General features: G+C 39.9%; 1 protein-coding gene across 1 annotated transcript in view; it reads left to right on the plus strand.

Annotated features, from left to right (window-relative positions):
• xxylt1 (xyloside xylosyltransferase 1) overlaps nt 1–24,850 on the plus strand; it is an 85,159-nt gene that overhangs the window by 38,056 nt on the left and 22,253 nt on the right. Inside the window, exon 3 of the mRNA XM_002937833.5 lies at nt 16,314–16,446. Within this exon, the coding sequence (XP_002937879.1) occupies nt 16,314–16,446 (133 nt within the window). The remainder of the gene's footprint in view (nt 1–16,313; nt 16,447–24,850) is intronic.

Raw genomic sequence — 24,850 nt, forward strand, 5'->3', positions numbered from 1 at the left:
ATGTCTGGGTGACAGGTCCACTTTAAAGCTGCTACTTTTGTCTAGGATCCCCCTTATTTCATTAAACGATTACAGATATAGCAAAATATTGTTGTATCAGCCATTCAGTCATAGAAGACTGAAAAACAAATTCACCCACAATCTTACCCTAGCTGCCCTTCAAGCCGAGGTTACAGAAGAGTCTAGGGGGAGTAAATGCATTTTCTCCGTTATTCTCACCCTAACTGACCTTCATACTGAAATTCAGAAACACATTATAAAAGTTATGTGTTGGTCACAGAAGCATAAAGCAAGTCTTGGAGAGGTAGTAAATTCCACCATTAAATCTGCAGTTTTTCATAGTGGCAATGAGAAACCAGCAACATCCTATTTGTGACTCCCAAGATATTAAAAATAAAAATAAATGAACGTCATTTGAAGTCAAGTTGACGCCACAGCAATTACGTCGGAATCCAGCAAGAACCCATCATTGAACATTTCTTATTTCACTGGTATTTCCCTGGGCACATTTTGTCTGTCTGAATATCATTAAAATGTAACTTCCTTTTTCTGAATGTTTGTGTTTTCGCTTATGTAGTGAGCTGATAAACTGTTTGCTTTGGCAAACTGTGTATCTGTAGGCAACAAATTAATAATACTTTTGTCATGTAGCGCTACTTGTGTATTGCTATACATTAAAGCAATATATTATTAGCACAGATAGCAAAATACAATAAAAATATAAATAAAAGACAATTAAGTACTAAGGGGGTAATTAATCAATGCTTAAATTTGAATTATGTATTCACAACTCGAATGTTTGGTAAGTATTAAACTCAAATGTAACACTTCAACATCTAAAAGCTTGCAAGTTCATGTAGAACTGTTTTCTATATTCAGATTTTTTAATAAATAAGCAAATATTCAAGTTTTTTTTTTTAATTGTGAGCTTATTCAAAGTAGAAAAAACTCTTAAGACCTTGCAAATTTGAATTTTGATAGTGTTAAAGAGGAATAAGGTCCCTGTAACATAGAACTCACAAAAGTGTAAATCTGTAACCAGTTAATCTTTACTTTGCTGCTTGTAGGGTGTGTTAGAGAGTGTTTTACTGAAACTATAGCCACATTTTAGGAAACTTACTGAAGGACACCAGAAATATTTTCTTTACCGCTAAGTGTAGTTGCTTCATTTGTTTTTGTCTTGTGGACATGAGCTTTTTACACAGGTCTTAACAATTTGCAAGTAAAACATTGCCAAAACAGAAACAGATTTAGAAGTATTTATCATATTAAGTTGTGATTGGATAATCAATCGTAGTCATTATTTATCATATTAAGTTGTGATTGGATAATCATTCATAGTCATTATGAGAGGCCGCACACTGTATTGAGGATTTTTTACTTTGTCTTTTCTGAGTTTACATTATTTAAAGGGGAACTCCACCCAAACAACAATGTTGGTTTCTTTTATTAGGCAAAAAATTATATTTTGAGTTGCCTTGTCCTTTAAAGAGGGGGCACTGCTGCTAAAACTAAAATTTTGCCTGGGAGGCTTTAATTTTCCTTTAAATAAAAATGAATATATTCACTGAAAATGTTATTATTGCTCCATTTAAGCTAAAACTAGCATAACAATGCAAATGTGAGGTAAAAACTTTTTTTATATAAAACATATCAATTCAACTTTTTGTTTAATCAGTGTTTTACTTGCTTATAAAATGTCAATGAGGCTTTTTGTCCTCTCCCCCCCCCCCCCCCCCCCCCCCCCCCGGGGCTCACTTAACAACTTTCTCAGAGAATGTTGATAAATGGAGGATTCATTCTCCCTACTTATTAAACAGTCCCCCTAGTTATAAATGTCTTGAGCAAACAGCAGGCTTCTCAGTTAGGATACACCAACTGCCACTATGTAGCAAATAAAAAACATCCTATAAGTGGGAGGAGGTAGGATAGCCTAGTGGTAGGGAGACCGCCCTGTGACGACGGGGTTGCAGGTTCAATTCCCTCCTCCGGGGTCCGCCTCGTGACTGCCCTGGGCACGGTCACATAACCTCCCAACGTGAAGATATCAGCCTTTAGAAATAGGCTGGTGGAGCGATGTCCAGATTTTTTTTCAGTGGCTGCATTTACATTTTCCACAAATCCTCTCTTTGCATTTTCAAGGGAATTGTGCTGTCTATGGCAGCTGAAAGCAACTGTCACAGGATAAATCGGTTTCTTATCACTGGCAATAAGAAGCCAATTGATAGGTGAGCTGAGCTGCAGCACAGGGACAATGTGCAAGTGCATTTTAGGGTTATTTTTGGGAATTTGATTAGGAAATATGGAAATAATCATAGAACAGAATCTACACTGGGGAGCTGATAGGAGAGTAATGGAGATATTCCCTGAGCCGTATAATAGTGCCCAAATGGTATGTAATACAGGCGATATCCTTTGAGCGCTATCTGTTATCCCCTGCTGGTATATGGTACAGGAGATTCACCCTACTTCTATGCATTATCAGTAACTCTTCAGCCAGAATATTATTCAGCAGGGGGTACGCTAACCATTTAGCTGTTTTGTCTAGACAACTGCCCCAGTATTGAGTATGTTGCAGGCTACACTGATTCCCAAGCAGCCACGGCTCATGTATCTAAATGGATTACTAATGAACTCTGAGTAGCGAATTGCCTTTGCATCTTTATACAAAATGAATATTAAAGTGGTCAGGTTCCATTTGCCAAAACACTGTCCAGTCAGGGGTCGCAACACAAACTGGGCAAATGTTAAATACATTTATTCCCATTCATTCCTAATAGTGCAGGGCAGCCCTGGGTATTGCAGGGTTAAATTGAGAGCAAATTAAACACATTGGGGGGAATTCACAAAAGTGGTGATATTCCGACAAAATAAAAGTGGAGATAGATTTGTCGGATTTTCCACCTAATTCACAAACATCTATCTCCACTTTTATGAATTTGTCATTGAAACAGACAGTTTTCAGATTTTGTCATTTTCCCGACATTTTTTTTATGAATTTGCCTTTAGCTCTTAGTAAATCTGTCGGTGCCATCAAACCCAGTCCCACAGCGACAGGAGCCTTGGGATACGAATTTTACCAGCAGGATTTTGCATTTCATATGCCATTTGCCATTTGACTTTGGGGCATTTCCTGAGGGGTAATTTTAGTTTGCCCAGGGAAACTATACATCATTTTTTCAGGACAATCTGGGCTTTCTAATGCTGGGAACAGGTGGGGGCAATGCTGTCAAGCAGCTCTGTAGTTCTAGACATGCTATGGGGGCACAAATAAGTTGGGGCAAATGTCAGTAAAGTGATTAAAGAGGGGGCACTGCTGCTAAAACTAAAAATTTGCCTGGGAGGCTTTACTTTTCCTTTTAATAAAAATGTTTACAATATATTCACTCAAAATGTTATTATTGCCGCATTGATTAAGCTAAAACTAGCATAACAATGCAAATGTGAGGTAAAAACTTTTTATATATAAATTAAACTTTTTTTAATCAGTGTTTATAAAATGTTAATGAAGCTTTTTGCTCCTATTGTTCTAGGGTTAGACAGAAACTTGTCCCCTAACAATAGGCTGCTAATCCCCATTAATATGTTAACCTTAGGTGTGAAATGGAGACTGGGGGAAACAAAACAAAACAGAAGAGCTTAGAATTGGTCTGACAGAGTTACACTGAGCTTTACTCCATTTTGAAAATGTCGGGAAAAAATGTCGTTAAAACGTAGTATAAATGTTGTTTAAACGACAAATTCACAAAAGTGTCTGTAAACTGTCTTTCTTTCACCAAAAACGGAAAAGTGGCGGTTGAGTCGGAATTTAGGCGGATTTCTGTTTGTGAATCTGGTGAAAGTGTTTTCCACCAGTTTTTCCACCACTTTTACTCCAAAAAAGGGCTACCTCCACTTTTGTGAATTCCCCCCATAGGGGGGAATTCACAAAAGTGGTGATATTGAGACAAAATAAAAGTGGAGATTGATTTGTTGGATTCTCTACCTAATTCAGAAACCTCTATCTCCACTTTTGTGAATTTGTCTTTTAAACAGACAGTTTTCAGATTTTGTCATTTTACCAACATTTTTTGTTTATGAATTTGCCTTTAGCTCTTAGTAAATCTGTCGTGCGCCCTCATACCCTGTCCCACAGCTACATGAGCCCTGGGATAAGGATTTTATCAGCAAGTTTTTTCATTTCATATGGCATTTGTCATTTCATTTTCATTTAGGGGCATTTCCTGAGGGGTAATTTTAGTTTGCCCAGAGAAACTATACATCATTTTTTCAGGACTAGCTGGGCTTTCAAATGTTTTCTATATTCTGTGTAATTCCACTTCTGTAACAAGATTTAAGGGTCTAAATACTTTCTTATCTAGATAAGAAACTCATTACTGGTCAGCAGTCCGGCCCCTACCCCAACATGCCCGGTGAAAAGGACTAGGACCCACCGGGTTTTTGTCCAGTGCCCTGTTGGGCCAGTCCAACCCTGTACCCCAATATCCCAGTTTGGGTGCCAGTGAGTATGTGCTGTTTGCTGATCCCCAAGATGGCGGCTGGGAACAAAAGGGGCACAGTTAAAGGTGGGGACCAATGCTAAGCAGCTCTGTAGTTCTGGACATGCTATAGGGGCACAGATACATTGGGACAAGTGGCACTGCTGCTAAAACAAAAAATTTGCCTGAGAGGCTTTACTTTTCCTTTAAATAAAAATGTATACAATATATTAACTTGAAAATGTTATTGTGTCATTCATTAAGCTAAAACTAGCATAACAATGCAAATGTGAGGTAAAAACTTGTTACATATAAGATATCAATCATGTTAATGAGGCTTTTTGCACCTATTGTTCTAGGGTTAGACAGAAACTTGTCCCCTAACAATGAGTCTGCTAATCCCCATTAAAATGTTACTGATCCCCCAATGGGGCCCCCTACCAGAGGTGTGATGGAGACTGGGTGAAACAAAACAAAACAGAAAAGCTCAGAATTGGTCTGACACTGAGCTTTACTTCATTTTGAAAATGTCGGGAAAAAATGACGTTAAAACAACGTATAAATGTTGTTTAAACGACAAATTCACAAAAGTGTCTGTAAACTCATTTCACCAAAAACGTAAAAGTGGCGGAATTCAGGCAGATTTCTGTTTGTGAATCTGGAGAAAGGGTTTTCCACTAGTTTTTCCACCACTTTTACTCCAAAAAAGGGCTATCTCCACGTTTGTGAATTCCCCCTATAATCTTTGTAAAGGCATGGAAGAATTGTTATACATGCGGGATTGTAATTCTAAATTCTTTCAGAATATAGCTACTTTCAGTTGTGCTACACTTCAATACGGATTAGTATTCCCTAGTGCTGATGTAAAGTGACCCATCTGCTTTTGTGTACTCCAGAACTCTGCTCAGCCAGCCACTGGTGAGGATGCTGAGAGCTGTCCTTGACAACCTTTAAGCTGACAACACCTCTCTAGAGTCTGACATTCTTCCCAACTAAAATGTAAATTCAAAGCACAATTGGAATTTGAAAGCTTATATTTTCCAGTCCTGGCTTGTTGAATAGATATGCTATCATAAAGCTTAAATGGTACCTACAACAAGTGGCATGTCAGGTCCTTTATAGCACATACAGTTCCTGCTGTCTTTGTATACTGAATTCCCATGCTCGATATTGATTTCAGCACAACGTGACCAGTTCTACCTAGGGGGGGATAATGTCAGACCCAATTACTTCTGTAATATGCTTTCCTATGTGCCATTGATTATGTGGTGCTCCAGATCTGTCATCTCTTGGCACGCACGTGCACTTACAAAGGATCTCTTCAGATCAGACACAGCTATACAGGAATATGGATGGTAACAAAGCTTCATTAACTCATTTTAGAGCCTTAATCTCCTAAAGCAGTGCTGTCCAACTTCTGTGGTACCGAGGGCTGGAATTTTTCTGGCCTACATGGTGGAGGGACAATAATGGAAGTTTGTTTTGACCACTCCCCTTTTTTAAACCAAACCCACTTTAAACCAAACCCACTTTAAACCAAACCCATGTTATCACAATAGCTTTTAAAGGAGAAGGAAAGGCTAGTAAAGAGTTAATCTCAAGATGCAGGCATACCTTCAGTTGTCTCAATAGCTCAGGAAGAAAAAATGCTGAGCTGTGTAAAGAAGACTCCCAGAATGTATTGCTCCTGCACAGACACTACGACCAGCTAACGAGTAAGCGCATGCGCATTGAACATACCCTGTGAGCGCGCTTTCCATCTAACAAGTAGGAGCGGCTGGGGCAGAGTAGGTCGCGCTTGCGTCTAGGGGCAGGGAGAAGGTTTGCGCATGCGCGTTTCCTTACGTGGCACCATGTTGGATATCCAACATGGCGGCTGCAATAAAACAACTACGGCGATTTAGAAAATCAAGAAGTGCAGGCTTTCCAGGTAAAAAAAGGTAGTGACCTACAGGGTCCCCCGCTACAGGGACACAAGGCCTTTCCAGTTAGGGGGTCGCTTTATTAACCCTTTCCTTCTCCTTTAAGACCATACCCACATTAATGGTGGTAGCACAGCAAAAATCCAAATGGTTGGTGTAGGGATATCACCCTTCATTTAAATGTGAAAGAATTATATTATGTGTCAGGACTTGCCTGTGCTCGAACTCTGGGCTGTATGTTAGGCAGGTTCTGCATTACCTTGCTGAGCCACTGGAGACCTTGGGCATCTGAACCTAAACATATTGTTAACCCGTCTTCACTTCTTTGTTCATGCTCACCTCCTCCTCCCTCAGTAAGCCCAGGTGATTGCAATCTGACAATTAACGGGCTTTATAAGCCCATTAAAAGCAACCCCTGGTTGCTTGATCATTAAGCCTTTTTCCTTGATCCAGTGCCTGTACCTGCCTAGTTCCTGCCCGAATTCCTGCTTGGTCCGTTCGCCATACCCTGTTCCTCTGCTCCTGTTCCTGACCACTGTTGGATCTCCTGGTTTCGACCTCTGCCTGTTTATTTGACTTCTCCCTGTCTTCAGCCTGCCCCTGACCACTCCCTGTTATTTCGGACCCTCCTTGCTTACTGCCAGTCCAGACCCTCTGCCTGCTATACGGCCTTGTATTGTTTGCTGCCTGCCTCTGACCAAGCTCCACAGGGCAGGGACCTCCTTCCTACTGTGTCTCATACCACATGGCACTTATTCCCTATGCATTTCCTTACGTGGCACCATGTTGGATATCCAACATGGCGGCTGCAATAAAACAACAACGGCGATTTAGAAAATCAAGAAGTGCAGGCTTTCCAGGTAAAAAAAGGTAGCGATCAGCTACAGGGACACGAGGCCTTTCCAGTTAGGGGGTCGCTTTATTAACCCTTTCCTTCTCCTTTAAGGCCATACCCACATTAATGGTGGTAGCACAGCAAAAATCCAAATGGTTGGTGTAGGGATATCACCCTTCATTTAAATGTGAAAGAATTATATTATGTGTCAGGACTTGCCTGTGCTCGAACTCTGGGCTGTATGTTAGGCAGGTTCTGCATTACCTCGCAAAGCCACTGGAGACCTTGGGCATCTGAACCTAAACATATTGTTAACCCGTCTTCACTTCTTTGTTCATGCTCACCTCCTCCTCCCTCAGTAAGCCCAGGTGATTGCAATCTGACAATTAACGGGCTTTATAAGCCCATTAAAAGCAACCCCTGGTTGCTTGATCATTAAGCCTTTTTCCTTGATCCAGTGCCCGTACCTGCCTGGTTCCTGCCCAAATTCCTGCCCGGTTCCGTTCGCCATACCCTGTTCCTCTGCTCCTGTTCCTGACCACTGTTGGATCTCCTGGTTTCGACCTCTGCCTGTTTATTTGACTTCTCCCTGTCTTCAGCCTGCCCCTGACCACTCCCTGTTATTTCGGACCCTCCTTGCTTACTGCCAGTCCAGACCCTCTGCCTGCTATACGGCCTTGTATTGTTTGCTGCCTGCCTCTGACCAAGCTCCACGGGGCAGGGACCTCCTTCCTACTGTGTCTCATACCACATGGCACTTATTCCCTATGCATTTATATATATATATATATATATATATATATATATATATATATATATATATATTTTATTTATTTATTATATCACTTGTCCTCCATGTGTGTAATTTTGTATTTTGTAAGATTGTACAGCGCTGCGTATCCTTGTGGCGCTTTATAAATAAAGTTATACATACATATACATACATACTGGCCCGTTGTAAGGACTTTTGTATGTGTTATTGCTAATTCTATTATCATTTCTTATAATAAATCATTTTTCAACATACCACATGGTTCCATTTTATCAACAAGCGAAGTACCCATACCCACTGTATCCGTATTACACAGCATATAGGCTCCTACCTGCCAGCCACCCTCTTGTGGCTGCACCTGACAATTATGTCATATTAAGATACACCCTTAAATCCATATGCCCCCTCCTCCCATGTGGATAGCACAGCAACCCCCAGCACATAATTACACACCTTAGGGACCATATAATGACTATTTCCAAATGCTAACAAACTTCCAGGACAAACCCCTGCCAGGTTCACATCTCACAGGCAACATAGGGCAGGCGGGGTAAGGCGCACACACAGGCAGCTGAGGGAAGGCAGAGTATGGCACACACAAGCAGCATAGGGCAGGCAGAGTATGGCACACACAGGCAGCATAGGGCAGGCAGAGTGTGGCACACACAGGCAGCATACAGTGACACAATGCTGGCACTGTTCCTACAGTCTGTGTGAGGTAGAAACAGGTGAACAATGTGGGTGCTTACATTCTGAGCCTGAGGTGTGAACAATGCAGGGATTAAAAGGTGTGAAAAGTACAGGGGATTACATGTTTAAACAATACAGGTGATTACAGCCTGAATGAATTTGAGATGTGAACCATGCAGGGGACCAGTTAATCTAATTACTAATGCCATATAAAGTTTACACAAAGATAAGCAGTCACAGCAGCCAGAAAGGTGGGGGGCCACACAAAGGGGGGCCGCCAGTTGGACAGCCCTGTTCTAAAACATTACCTGCCTTACATCAGTTATATTGTGTATTTTATACAGCCAACAAGGTTAAAACATTTCCTCTAATAGTGAAGGGGTTATAACATACACACTTGATGTTTTATTCATAAATAGATTGATTTCTCTCTTTTTTTGATAATCGTTGTAATAATATTTTGTGAAAGAAGTACATGGGCCACATCATAACTTCACATGGTGTCACACCTGATGATAACAAAATCTCGGCAATATATAAAATATGCCACCTCCACAAGATAAGAAAGGTGTTTCCTTGGCACACTACATATATGTCAAGATTGCATCATTGAGTACTTTGAGAATGCTTCAAAAAAAAAAAAAAAAAAGGGCATTGTGTGGCAACAGGGCCAGAGTAGGACAAGCCCTAAATTTGGTAAAGAGCAGCCTGACAAAAGCTCCGCCTCAGTTACTTTTATTCATCCAAACAACTAAAAGATACAAGCTAAAACAGTTAAACAGTGGGCTTACCTTGAATATTTGTCATTAGGAAATAAAAAATTGGAATTCTGTATCAGACTTGGCTCTTGGAGTAGGCTGCTGCCTACATGGTGAAATGTACCCTAGTTCCCTAGTAAAGACGGTTACTTTTTGTTATCAAGAGGGGGTAAGAGAAAGAATTACAGCTTGTTGACAACTGAATGGATATAGCGGACACTTCTTGTAGAATATTGAGAGGGCTTAATGGGCTCACCAAGTCCTTCTCTCTGCGTCATTCTGCCTTAGAACAGTCACGTTAACCTCACAGCTGATGATCTCCCAATAGCTTTTGACAGAGATAAACTGATAATGAGTCGGCATCACAACACCTTGTGGAAGATTAAGAAGAAAAAAATTGTGGTAAGCTTGTGATGTACTTGACATACTGGACTATCCGACAAAGTAAATGTTTTTTTCTTTACCCTGTGATGAGCATTTTCTTTTTGCAGTGTGCTGGGGCTGATAGGGTTGGAAATGCAAATGACCCATAAGGTATTTTAGTGTACAGCCTATGGTTATTTTACCAGCCTACAGTTATCTTACCAGCCTATGGTTATTTTACCTATAGTAACCAAAGATACTTAAAGGATTTTTTTTATCAAGTGCAAAGATGGCTTATCAAGTATGCTTTCTATTAAATGGACACTTGTATTGCTTTTTTTCCACTTAATAGCGTGGTAATATTTTGAGAGATTTAACCCAGCCAATAACTTATTAATATTGTTTGCATTCTAGAGATAACAGTTTTATAAAAATTCTCAGAATTGCTGGAAAAAGCACCAAAAAACATAAAGCCATAGCGATACATAGGCCTTTCCACTGGCAACAGCAAGTGTTGCTGGTGGAAAGGCATTTCGGAGCATTTAGTTGCCCTTGTTTTTAGCGATTACGAGCCCATTTACCCTGGGTGTAGATACAGTCACAGGGCTCACAACTTTGAAAGCATACCATGGTGGTAAATGGAATTTTTCTACAACCATGTATGACAGGTGGCACTGCAGAGTCCACATAAATTATGTTTTCTTGGTAAGCAATTAAGTCATTCAGACTTTAGGGTATTTTAACATTAAGTCTTTTTAAGTTGCGGGTGATTCTCTGAATGAGATGTAAATATGTGCATACATACATTCCTTCCTAAAAAAAAATATTTTTATTTGTGATGAACAGTTAGGGGGTTACTTTTTGGTGATTTGCCATCACTTTCAAATTTGTATGGCCCCGATATAAAATGAAGACCCCCATATGAAACAAAAACAGAGATAGTCGGTGCATTAACAGTGCACCTGGTAATACATTACCTTCTGCTCCAGTATCTAACCTAAATGTAACTGTAATTCCTCCAGTGGTAATATCATTACACCCAGGGATCATCCAGTTTCTGGTTCTGTGTGCAATAATTTGCCATCTTCAAGACGCCAGTAAACAGAGTCTGTTTCCTTTGACTTCTCTTTGTTAATTTTCAAAAGAGGGATTTAAAATACTTCTTTCCCCCACATGTTGCTCCATAAGTTTAACACTGCTTTGGTTTGTCCCCTTTTCTACACTGTTTGCAGCTATGAGCCCCCATGTCAGGTGTTTTCTGCATGCTTTGCTTTATGCGTTCCTGCCTTTGTTTTTTCTTTGCTCTATGAAAGAGCTTGCATCTGCTGTTCAGTTGCACATGCCCCCATATCTTATCTCTTTTATTCAGGATCAGCAACAAGATTTTGTTTTGGGGGAAGGTTGATAATACTGAACACAATTTTATCTTTGAGCATGAGATCCTCAATGTTTCTCAGTTGTTCCCAACTGACTTTCCACACACAGTAATATCTGGTATCTCATAGCACCTTTTTCTGGTTGCATACTCTGAGGCTCATTTACTAACCATCGATATTTAATTTTAAACACAAGTCGCAGAGAAAAAACTCAGTTTCTTTAGAGATTTCGCTTCAAAGTTTTCTAAAGATTTTGTTTTGTAAAGTTGGGATTTTCACAGCGACAATTAGAAAAAGTCAAGTTTTTTTTTTTTTTTTTTACAATTTTTCTCAGAGCAAAGTGATTTTTTTTTTTAGTAAATATCAGACATTCAGGAAAGCTAATTTAGTCAAATTTGAAAATTAAAAAAAAAAAATAAAATTATGGAGTTTTAATAAATTAATTTTTTCTTTTATAAGGACGTGCGCCTTGGGTTAGGGGGAAGGAAAGAAACGCATGCGCAGTATGAAACGAGGAGGGAAAGGAAGGGAGAATACCTTTTTAAAGATGGCTGCCCGTTCAAAAAAACAGATAGAAAATGTGAAGTAAGTGTAACTGAGTAAATATTTGATTAGGTGAGCCAAAAGTGTAGCTTTTTTATGAAACAACAGAAGGACTATTGGGCAGTATGCTTTTTAATCTTTGACTTGCGTTCTCCTGTAAAGGTGTTTTTCATCTTTGAATTAACTTTTAGTATGATGTAGAGAATGATATTCTGACACAATTTGCAGTTGGTCTTCATTTTTTGTGTTTTTTGAACAATCCAAATTAACTTAGCAAACAGGCACTCATTTGAATGAGAGACTAGAATAGGATAGGAGGTAGGTCATAAAAAATGGCAGTAAAAAAAAAAAAAGAAGTGTAGCCCCCAAGAGCAATATATTTTGGCTGCTGGGGTCAGTGGCCTCAGTTTAAAAGCTTGAGTTATAAAATGACAGCAAATAATTCAAACACTGTTTAAAAAAAAAATGAAGACCAGTTGAAAAGTTGCTAAGAACTAATGATTCTATAACATACTAAAAGTTAACTTGAAGGTGAACAAAAGTTGAAAGGCTAGTTATGGGTTAACTTTAGCTAGAGAGCTATGCAAACCAATTTTTTGTCCTGTGTATCATGTACCATGTACTTGATGGTACCTATAATAACAGAACATGTTTATAGCCAAACAACCCTTTTTAACATTTAAAGGAGAAGGAAAGGCTAGTAAAGAGTTAATCTCAAGCTGCAGGCATACCTTCAGTTGTCTCAATAGTGCCCTTAAGTCTCCCCATATTTCTCCCATGCAGATGATCAGAAGTCTCAGGAAATAAAAACGCTGAGCTCTGTAAAAAAAAAAGTTCACATAATGCCTCACTGATGCATTGAGACCAAGACCCATGTACATGCTCAGTTTGTAAGACTTTGAGAAGCTTCCTGCTGATTGGCTCAGATCCACATTGCTAAGGGGGGGAGTGAGTTCTTAGCATTCTTGAGGTAGAGGGGAGAGAGCTGTGTGTCTCTGGCACAGGAAAACAAACAGACAAGAAATCCTGTATCTTTTGACAGAGAAGTCAGTGCAGCGTTTCTGTGCTTATGGCTGTATTTACATAGACCTTTCTGATAAAGCTAACTTAGTTTTTACCTTTCCTTCTCCTTTAAAGGTTTTAAGTGACTCTAATGCATGAAATTTCACATAATGGAATGATTCCTTATCCAGAAAAATCATAGGTCCCAAGCATTCCTAGATCCCTTATGTCTCTGTTGCATAGCCAATTCATTCCCTTCTCTGATGTAAGCATCTTGGCGCTGAAATCAACTCTGTACGTCTGTGCCTAGGCAACAAAAAGCCACATGTGGCATTACCTTAAATGCTATGCAGGCATTAAGGCTCTGCAGGTAGTAAAAAGGCATTTTTGTTGTTTATTGATATAATGCTACAATTCTGCAGTACTGTTTCAGTTATGAAATGTACCCATTTTATAGTTATTTAAATCCAATATGTTAGGTCCATTAAGTACAGGTAAAGCAGTGATCCCCAACCAGTGGCTCATGAACAACATGTTGCTGACCACCCCCTTTGATGTTGCTCCCAGTGGCCTCAGAGTAGGTGTCCATTTCACATTTCTGACTTGAGGACACTTTTGGAAGCACAGAGACATGATTTCACTCCAAGCAGAGTCTCCTGTAGGCTAGCATACCTCATGATGCTACCAAACAGCAATTCAAAGCATCTATTATACGGAATGCATGGGACTTTGGGATAAGGGATTTTTCTGTAATTTGGATCACCGTACCATGAGTCTACTACAAAAGATGTAAACATTTAATAAACAGTACAAGGTACTGGTTTATTATTACAAAGAGAAAATAAATTATTTTTTGGTAAAGTGGGTTTTTACACATTAAACATTGATGTTATAGATCTGAAGTTTGTGTTTGTTCCCTGAAGGCCTGGATTTGGGTCTGTCAGTGTTTTCAAACTACAAAGCATTGGCTGTCATAATGAAGGTCCTTGAAGGTCCAACTCTTAGCCAGGGCCCCTATAAAATTAAGACTTATATTTTTGTACTTTTATACTGGCCAAAAAGGCAGCATTTTCAAGCACACTGCAATATTATACACAGTTATATGTACTTTTTTGACTAATTTAAGTTATAACTGACCAGTTATCATATACCGGCAGCTAGTAAGCTGGGATCCAAAAAGGTATGACATGCATTGTACTCAACTTTGTATAGGATATTTTACAAAAATTCAGTGTATATAGTGCTTGTGTAGAAGGTTTCAACATCTTTAAAAATAGTTGCATTCAGTTCTGTTCATTTCCATTTTTCAATCCAATAGAAATTAAGAAAACTAATTAAATCAGTTATTTGGAGTTGCCATAACAGATTAGTTAAAGGGGGTTTTGGTTTTCCATGTGAGGGATCTGACTTGATTCATCAGGAAAATAGTAATGGCTTGTATTGGTAAAGGAGTCATGGAAGGAGAAGTTACATTTGTTTAATAAGAAGACATTTAATGTATTTGGCAATCATAGAACAAGGCCTCTCCCAAGCAGTGTTCTGTAATTGGGCCTTTCCTGCTTTTATGCTCAGAAGTTTGTGCTGTACATGTTGTAATTCAATTTCTGCTATTTCAAGGAAACCACTGAAATACACATTATTGAAGTCACTGCAGATCTCAGGCCTAGTGTTCTGAAACCATATTATCTATTTATTTATCTTGTTGCTTTCATAGAAAACATGTAGTTCCTTATGTGTTCTTCTTCTTTTTTATGACATATTTTTGTTCTGTGTGTCAAATCAATAGATTTGACATTTGCTGTGCTGAGACAGCAGCCAAGAATGCAATAAGGGATGCTTTGTTTGCTGGGCCACTGATAGTGTTCAGTGCCTCTATGGATTAGTCCATAATCTAAATAGCTTTTATGAACAGCCATATTTGTTGACCTTATTTTTTGTGTCCCCATTTTGTTGTTATAAGATAATTAGTTCTGATGTAATTTGGATGTTGACTTGGGTGCTTAAAGAGGTGGTTCACCTATAAATTAACATTTACTATAATGTAGATATTGATAAGCCAATTTGCAATTAGTCTTCATTTTTTTATTTTTTCAGTTATTTGGGTATTTTTCCAGCAGGTCTCCAGTTTGGAATTTCACCAGTTATTTGGTCCTTAAGATCTTATTTACCTTAGCAAACCAGGCTATGATATGAATGGGATAATAAAATATGAATGTAATAAAAAATAACAATTTTTTTAAAAAAAATAAATGGTGACCAGTTGAAAAGTTTCTAGGAGTAGGACATTTTCTAACATTCTAAAAGTTAAAGGGTCTTTTGTTTATTTCTTTATTACAGTTACATAGCAAATACTTCACTCTACCATTTAAAATTGTATTCTTGAACCAACAAATGTATTTTTTTAGTTGTAATATTGGTGTGTAGGCAGCCATCTCAAGTGCATTGTGCCTAAAGCTGGCCATACACGTGGCGATCTGACGATTTTTCGTGCCACCATTGGTCGCACGAAACATCGTCAGATCCGCCACACACCATTCAGGGCTGAATCGGCAGGTAAGGAGGTAGAAACAATAGGATTTCTACCTCCTTCTGCCGATTCAGCGCTGAAGGGAGATTTTGGTCAGGCGCCTTCTATGGCGTCCGATCGGTGAGTCGGCCGATATCAGCAGCTTCCTGCGATATCGGTCGACTCGCCGACATACCATACACGCACCGAATATCGTACGAAACATTATCGGTGCGTGTATGGCCACCTTTAGTCTGAGCTTTCAGAAAGAGCCAGTGCTACCACTTTTAACAATATAGGTGTCAGGGAGCTGCTCTCTTGCTACCTTCCTATTGTTCTGCTGATCGCCTGCTGGGAGGGGGGGTGATAAACAGACTCCAGCTTGCCACTCAGCAGTAAAGTGTGACTGAAGTTTATTAGAACACAGGTCACGTGGCTGTGGTACCTTGGGAAATAAAGAATATGGATAGCCCCATGTGAAATTTCCAAATCAGATATAAATAATCTCTTTGCGTTTTTAAAAACCCCATTCTTTTTTTCAATACAGTATCCCTTAAACCATCTTTTTAACTCACGGATAACATACCTTTGTTATATTTATGTAATATGTTTGTAATGAAAAATTTTACCTCTGCAGTATTATAGACAGTATATGTTTTAAACCACACTTAACTTACCAATTTATAATTAACAGAGAACTTGTAAACTGTTTGTAGAATATTCAGGTAAGGTTACTATCACACAGGGCATTTAGATGTACAGTAGCCAATACACCTGATAATTACTACAGGTACATCACTCATTGTCAGTATTGGTAAGTTGACCCGCTGTGGTTCTTTCCTCTAATATCGAACTGATTGGCACTCTTTCAGACAAATTACTATAAAATTGCTAAAAATTTTCTGTGTATTTTATTTATCTTTTGAATAGGTTTATGCATTTTTAAAATAGGGTTCTTCTTTCTAATCTTTGCATAGCATTACCTCTAGGTTGGTGAGATTTTATTTAAATGCAAATATATGTCTAAAACAGCCTTTCATTTAATAACCACACTTCTTTGCCATGCAGAAATATATCGGATCATTCAGCTGGATCTGGATCTGAAGTTTAAGACCAACGTCAGGGAACTGTTTGAGGAGTTTGACAACTTTATGCATATGTCAATAATTGGAATAGCACAAGAAATGCAGCCTGTGTACAGGTAATGAATTCTGGCACTTGTACAAAAATTGTTCATTGTTAAAAAAATAAATATACATATATATTATTTCAACTGGTGTACCATTACCATGGTTCAGGAGGTGCAGTGTGCATTGTTTAACATTGCAGCAGGACTATTGAGAGCAAGATGTTCTTAGCTTGACACACAGAAGCTAAACATACTGTAGCCTTGCTTCCACACAACTTGCCTAACGAAAAAAACATAATTTACTGCTCAGTACAATGCTAGATAATATTTGTGCCATTTACTTGCACATTTATTTCTGCTAGTACAATACAGTTGCACACTGCAGTAAAAACACAAGATTTAGATCTTAGATTTGGCGAGAATTATGAAGGTGTAAGAGAGCAGCATCTGCCCAATCTCTATTCATTAGACTGTATTTCTTACTTTCCTTTATTAACAAGACTACATAAGGCTACTAGTAAAGTTTAGCAAGGGAGACTTTAGTATGTACAAGTCCTGAATGCTATGTTTATACATCCCCATACTACTTTGCTGGTAGGGCCTCCCCTCCTGGGGGCTCGGGCCCATTATATTACTTTCCAGGCCCCTGGATGACAAAGTTTACACATAACTAAATGAAACCAATAGCGAGATCTATTTGCAGCAGCATTGCAGTAAAATGGATGTCAGGGCTGATTGATACATTTATGGTGAATTGCACAGACAAGGGTGGTATGCATAATAAGTGCATAAAGAAAGCAACCAGGGGTATTATTGAATCTGTTTGCCTCTTAGACAACTGTACGCCATAAGCTTTGGCTCTGCGCTGGGGCTGCATAATGCTGTTTTATTGCCAGGCTAAGGGATTGCTGAGGTGAAGAACCATCATGGTCGGACTAAGCCCGCTCCCCTGCACGGAACTGCGCAAGCGCGAAGGGAAGCAGTATGTGTGGCGCGGGAGATCAGTGTGAGCTTCCAAATGGGTGAGGGGCTCCGAGGCGGCACCCCAGTCCGACACTCAAAACCATCCATTCACTTCCTGCCTGATCAACTTCCTAACCCCTTCATTCAGGCTGTCCTGCTGCCCCTTTCCCACCCGGCCCCATCAGGCACCCAGAGACTATAGAAAGTTCCCGGGCTTGAGATTAGCATATAGGGTGTGGCGTAGCCCTACATCCCTCATTATATCACTGCGCATGTGCCTCCTCCCCCTTAAAATGGACTATTTTCGCATGACAATTTTTATTACAAATGGCACATTTTAATTAGAGGGAACATTATTTTTTTTAAAAAATGGGAATAGCCACTGACAGGAGTGCGGGGGGTGGGGAGAGGGTTCCAAACTAGGTAACTACTAGTGATCCATTGGTTAGTTAATTTTCTTTCTGATTATTTTTTCTGGTGCCTCTGGGAAGCATTAGTTCACAATATATGTTGTGCTGCTAGACCTTTAAGATCAGTGGCACATGTTTTGGTTAACCTTCATGGTACTCTCAGGGAAAACCACTTCAGCAAGAATGCCCTTGCCTTGCTGCAGCTGCTTCCATATGTTTTCATATAGGCATTGCTCAGGAACACTCACACAAATGATTACTTGACAGCACCAACTGGCCTGCAGCTGCTTTTGACTTTTTTTGAAGGAAAAAAGCACTTGCAAAGGAAGATGTTGGCAGTGTCAGGTGAAGATTTTTGAAAAATGCAGACATTAGTTTCCTTAAAGCAAAAAAGTTTAGGATCATATAGTATTTGACAGCTTATTCTAAAAGGGAAAATGTTATATAAGCAAACAAAAGTAGATATGTACTCCATGAACCTGTTTTACTGATAGATTTTAATTTCCATATAAATATTGTGTAGGAGGGGTAATGTATTTGAAAGAATACTTAGTGTCACATTATGGGTATGTACAAAAAGCTTGGCAGGCATCAACATGATAGGATGCAGCCTCAGGGAAAAGAATATTGTTAATAGGCAAGTGGATCTTCTATTTATTTCCCCTTAAATAGGCAGTACAAGAACATACTGGAATAGGCAATGTTCTGAAATTATTGCCACTGTCAATTAACATAAATTACATTTTATTACTGTTACATTTATTCTACATCTGTAAAATGTATACCTGCAGGGAAGGTGAGTTCAGGCCACACAGCAAACATATGCTATGCCTTGATTTGTTTGGAAAGAAAAGTATATATATTCAGGGTCTTGGTATTAGTGATTAATGCCTGTTACAGCTGATCTCTGACCACATTTTAAGAGTTTATAATGTGGGCGGGATTTGAAAACTTAATTGCTGGATTACAGCAAATCCCTCTCAAGATTGGCTGCTGAAATGAGAATTCATTAGTAAGATTGCCAATGTCAGCTGATTGGTCCCTGTTCAATAGCCAATAATGGCCAGAAGAAATGAGATATAACCTTTAAGGAAACTGCATAGAGATTTTATTGCTGGCAACATACTGCCACACTTTAGCCTATATTGTGTATAATTGGCCAATAAAGTCTTCAGCTACGTGAATAGAAAATACATTTCAAAAACTCTATCTACATTGTTTGAGCATGGGTATTCTCAGTAACACAATATACAGTGTAGTACCTAACATAGTTAGGCAGTTTAATTCAAGGAGACAAAATAAGGACACCAAAAAGAAGGATGCATTGCTGGTTAACTGTGTTTATTTAGAGCAAAAACCACAATGTTTATGGGGTGGTAGTAACCACGAAATCACAAGGTGAAAAAAACCTTAATGTCTACTACCATTCCATTAACCTTATATGTGATGCTCAAAACTTAATACAGGTCATTCTAGTAAAAAGCTTTATTCACAAGTAAGATAAAATGTCCAAGAAATATCCAGTACAGTCCAAAGTGACTACAGTGACTGTCCGAAGTGTTTCAACTAGGGATTCACCAAACCCACTTTTTTGGGTTCGGCTGAACCCCCGAACCCACCCAGAAGGATTTGGCCAAATCCCCAATCGAATCCTAATTAGCATATGCTGAGTAGGATTGGAAGGGGTTAATAAAAAAATTTCACTGCCCATTTAACCCTTTCCGAATTCCAGTTAGCATATGCTAATTTGGATTCGGTTCGGCCGAAACCAAATCCTTAAAAAAAAGCCAGGATTCAGTGCATCCCTAGTTTCAACTGTTTTACTCAAAGATCCATTATAGTCAATAGCATTTCGTTGGTATATAAAAACAAATTCTTTAAAAAAAAGGTGTCTTAAATATCTTTTTCTGGGCCATATTATTTCTAGAATTTGCCACTTGTGAAGTGTTGTGGCCATGGAAAATGTCTGGCAACATGAAAGTATGGTTTTTCTTTTAGGAATCAGTCACTTGTTGCTTGCCATTATAATAAGTGTCATAAGTAGCGATGGGCGAAATCATTTGCCATGCATGGATTCATGGCGAATTTCCGCGTTTCACCGTTAGCGGATTTTTTTACGAAACAAAAAACTTTTACTTTTTAGGCTGCTTCAAAAAACTGTTGCCTACATCAAGAAAAAGTAGCACTTGTCATTTTTTTTTTTCGACGTGTGACATTTTATTAGATTCACACATTTTTTGGAGAAGTTAAATGGTACAGATTCGCTCATCACTAGTCAAGTAATGAAGTTATTACAACTTTTGTTTGCACACTTGAATGAGTATTATGGTGTTAACCAAATCATTTCCCATAGATTGGGTGATTCTGTAGATTGTTACGATTTGTAAAATAATTTTTTTCAAGCTTCACAAGTGCTGACAAAGGTAGAGTTATATGGGTTAGAGCAGTGCTGTCCAACTTCTGCGGTACCGAGGGCCAGAATTTCTCTAGCATACATGGTGGAGGGCCGCTAATGGAATCCAGTTTTGACCACTCCCCTTTTTAAAACCACACCCACTTCAAACCACACCTATTTTATCACAATGGTGGTAGCACAGCAAAATCCCAAATGCTTGGTGCTTACTGTGGGGATATCAACCATCATTCATATGTGAAAGAATTATGTCATATTAAGATATACCCTTAAATTCCATATGCCTTCTCCTCCCCTGTGGATAGCAGAGCAACCCCCAGTACATAATTACACACCTTAGGGACCATTTAATGGCTATTTCCAACTGCTAACAAACTCCCACAAACCCCTGCCAGGTTCACCTCCCACAAGCAGCATAGGGTAAGCAGAGTATGGCACACACAAGCAGCACTCTGCCTTTCCTATGCTGTCTGGGTGTCCCATACTCTGCCTGCCCTACCCTGCCTGTGTGTGCCATACTCTGCCTGTGTGTGCCATACTCTGCCTGCCCTACCCTGCCTGTGTGTGCCATACTCTGCCTGCCCTACCCTGACTGTGTGTGCCATACTCTACCTGCCCTATGCTGCCTGTGTGTGCCATACTCTGCCTGCCCTACCCTTCCTGTGTGTGCCATACCCTCCCTGCCCTATGCTGCCTGTGTGTGCCATACTCTACCTGCCCTATGCTGGCTGTATGTGCCATACTCTGCCTGCCCTATGCTGGCTGTATGTGCCATGCTCTGCCAGCCCTACCCTGCCTGTGTGTACCATACTCTCCCTGCCCTATGCTGCCTGTGTGTGCCATATTCTGCCTACCCTATGCTCCCTGTGTTAGCCATACTCTGCCTGCCCTACACTTCCTGTGTGTACCATACCCTCCCTGCCCTATTCTGCCTGTGTGTGCCATACTCTGCCTACCCTATGCTCCCTGTGTGTGCCATACTCTGCCTGCCCTACCCTGCCTGTGTGTACCATACCCTCCCTGCCCTATGCTCCCTGTGTGTGCCATACACACAGGCAGCATAGTCCAGGCAGTACCTACATAGGTACCTACAGTACCTATGTCTGAGGTGTGAAGAAGTGAACAATGGGGGTGATTACAGCCTGAGCCTGAGGTGTGAACACTGCAGGGGGGGAACAATGCAGGTATTAAAAGGTGTGAAAAACAGAGGGGATTACATTTTTAAACAATACAGGAGGATTACAGCCTGAATCTGAGGTGAGAACCATGCAGGGGGCCAGTTAATCTCAGTACTGATACCATTTAAAGATTACTCAAAGGTAAGCCATCAAAGCAGCCAGACAGGTGGGGGGCCACACAGAGGGGGGTCGCGGGCCGCCAGTTGGACAGCACTGGGTTAGAGTTACAGTATATGTCAACTATATTAGATACTTACTCTTTGATCTCAGTCAATTCATCCTCATTAAAACTGTTGTCCCCCTCATCCCCTTTTATAATCTGTACATTCCAATCTTCTGTGCTATAACTATATTCCATAGTTATTACTTGGACATTTTGTCTAGCTTTTGAATAGGCAGTTTTACTAGAAATATCTTTATCTCCCTTCCCCCTCAGCAGCCTTAGAACAGAACAATGGACTGGTAACAAGATAGTGGGTCTTCCTGAAGGATTCAGCTGCCTGAGCTGATAGCACCTCCATGTTTCTATGCTGCTATCACTGCGCTGTTTTGGACAAATGACTTGCTGGTAGATAAACTACCATGTATTTTAGCAAGTGGAGAAATTGTTTACATTAAGGATGTACTAAGATATTTAGGGCTGTGGCACACGGGGAGATTAGTCGCCCGCGTGGGATGGCATATGCGGCGCCGCGATTTCCCCGATAATGCGGAAGTTCCCTGTCAAGGCAACTGCCTCGCGGCACCGTGTATGCCAACCCACCGGCGATTTACATTCTCACCGGTGGGATGGCATTTCGGGGAGATTAATCCCCCCCGTGTGCCACAGCCCTTAATTGTGTTTAACTTACAGGGGACCTGTCACCCTAAGAAATAATTCAAAATTCTTTTATATTGTGTCTGTTAAGCAAAATAATCTTCACTTACACTATATAAGTAATGTAAAACTTGTTTTCTTCAGTCCTGGAATTACACAATCACATCAAATAGGCAGTGGCCATTTTGTGGACACTGTTATCAAGGCAAGCTTTGTATCACCCCAAAATCTTGTGTATGTGCCAGAATGGGGGACCAGATGCCCAGGCCCATGCACTGGCTACACAATTAGATGGTTAGGAGAGAGGGGGAAAGTGAGAGCTGAATTGAAAGTTAAAGTACTTGTCTGCCCTGCCTCTATGCCTAAGGCATAGAGACAGGGCAGGCAATATATGACTGACAGCTGGGATTTTTAAATGCCTTTATAATGGGTTTGGATGTGTTACTATAAAAATTAATTTGAGTTTCTTGTTTAATTTGAAAAGGACTTTTATAATACAGCTTTTTATATCTGGGTGACAGGTCCACTTTAAGTCTGTGCATCAAAAGTGCTGTAGAGAACCTACACCTACATAACCAGGAATTTCTTTTTTTTTTCTTTCTTTTCTTGCCCTTCAGATGGGCCTTTTAAGTGTTCACCATCTTCCTGATCCAGTTTATTTTAGTTGATTTGAATGATCTGTTACTTAGCCCTGTTCAAAACCCTACAAGACCAGCAGCTGTCAAGTAATATCATAAACTGTATTCCTAATGACATTAATTACGAAAAGAGTCTCCAGAAAGTTTTTTTGATCTGGTTGCACTAATCTTTTTAATGAAGACACACTTGAACTAATGTGTTCTATCTATTAATAGGCTGTGTACAGACTGGAGAATTGGCTAGGAAGCCAGGCAATGTGATGTGGCATTAATCTGTGAAAGCAGAAAGTATGCCATTTAACATTGGATTATTTTTAGGAATGTGGGTGGGTAGTACAGTACATTATGTTCATTTAACAGGCCCTTAAATCAGTTTTTTTTGCACCTAGGTACACCACATTATGATCAGATACACTGCAGTCAAAATTGTTTCCTTCCTCTCTTGCAATGGTAACATAGAGAATTGAAATTTTCAGCATTCTTTTTTTTAAAATTACAAACTAGAAAACACAGTTTTGCAGTGTTAGGGTGTCGTGGTATGGGAGTTTTGACACCCAGTTTTTTTGTGTGTCTGTAGTTTATTCCTTTCATCCACCCCCAGGAAGAATTTGCCCTCCCAGTGCTGCCCCTCCTACAACCTTATAGTTTCAGCCCTTTAATGTGAATACACCTAGAGAATCCCATAGAGTGTCTGGTCTGCCACCACATCTGCTTTAGACGTTCTAATGAGAAATGATGATTAGGATTGGGGCACAGCTGTGCCTTACCAGTTACAAGCAAATGCTGTATTTTATTCTCAAGTCTTGATATTCCCTTATTTTTATAGATACACATGAGCAGAATGCAAATCCTTAACCCACAGCAAATATGAATTGTAGGTTATCATGTTAAGGTGGCCATACACAAGCAGATCCGCTCGCTTGGCGATGTCGCCAAGCGAGCGGATCTTCCCCCGATATCCCCACCTACGGGTGGGCGATATCGGGGAGCATTTAGGTAAGAAAAAAAAATAATCCGATCGTTTGGCCCTGGGGCCAAACAATCGGATTATGTGGGCGGCAATGGGGCAGTCGGATCGGGGACCGCATCAACGAGCCGATGCGGTCCCCGATCCGACCGGATTTTCTAACCTGGCCGATCGAGATCTGGCCAATTTCAGGCCAGATATCGGTCGGCCAGGCCCCTCTGCTCTCCCCATACACGGGCCGATTATCTATTAGCTATAGTCGGCCCGTGTATGGGGACCTTTAGAGTAGTTGAGTAAGAAACACTGAGGTTTTTTTTTGTAATGTATTAATGACGGAAAGTAATTTCCAACACAATCTCCAAAGTAAAGGCCTGTGATGTCTACTTATGTGTGCTCTACACAATAGCTTCTTTATTCCACAACCGATTCATATGTTCAGTGACAAAGACAAGGTCAAACACGTGAAATGCCTTTCTGCTAAGACCATCAATACATTCTGTGTTGCACAGTAATTGAATATTGTGTTGTGCTTCTTTCACATCCTCTATGGCAGTTTAATTTCAGCAGATTTGAGTTGAGTGTGTTGCTTGACCTATAACCACATTGCGCATCTATTTATGCATTAGAGATGTGCAACTGCTCCTTTGCTCTTCCAGCTGTTGAAGAAGTGTGGTACATCAAGTGGCTGCTCTAGGATGCTGAGAGTTGTAGATCAGTAACAGACGGATAGCCTCAGGGTTCATAACCAGGTGTAGGTTAAATCTGCTGTAAGGGACAGATTTATTATGCTGTGTAAAAAATAGCGACAAAATATGGTACACAGGCATATGGCAGGCTTTGCTGTGTAAAAAAGAAAGGGGTAAAATTGGCATGGTTTTTTTTACACATTTTTCTTCTGCAGGGAACTTTTCCATTTATTTTACACCGCTTTTTACACCATTTTTTCTGCAAATTTTATTTTACACAGCATAATAAATAAGCCCCTAAGTGTATTTACTCTATTGGAGACCAGTCTTTGAAGGAGGGCTAAGATCTTTAGCATGCTGCCTTCTACATTATCTAATTACTATATAGAGATCATCATGGTTAT

Source organism: Xenopus tropicalis, chromosome 5, assembly GCF_000004195.4.
Source record: "Xenopus tropicalis strain Nigerian chromosome 5, UCB_Xtro_10.0, whole genome shotgun sequence".
Lineage (NCBI taxonomy): Eukaryota > Metazoa > Chordata > Amphibia > Anura > Pipidae > Xenopus > Xenopus tropicalis.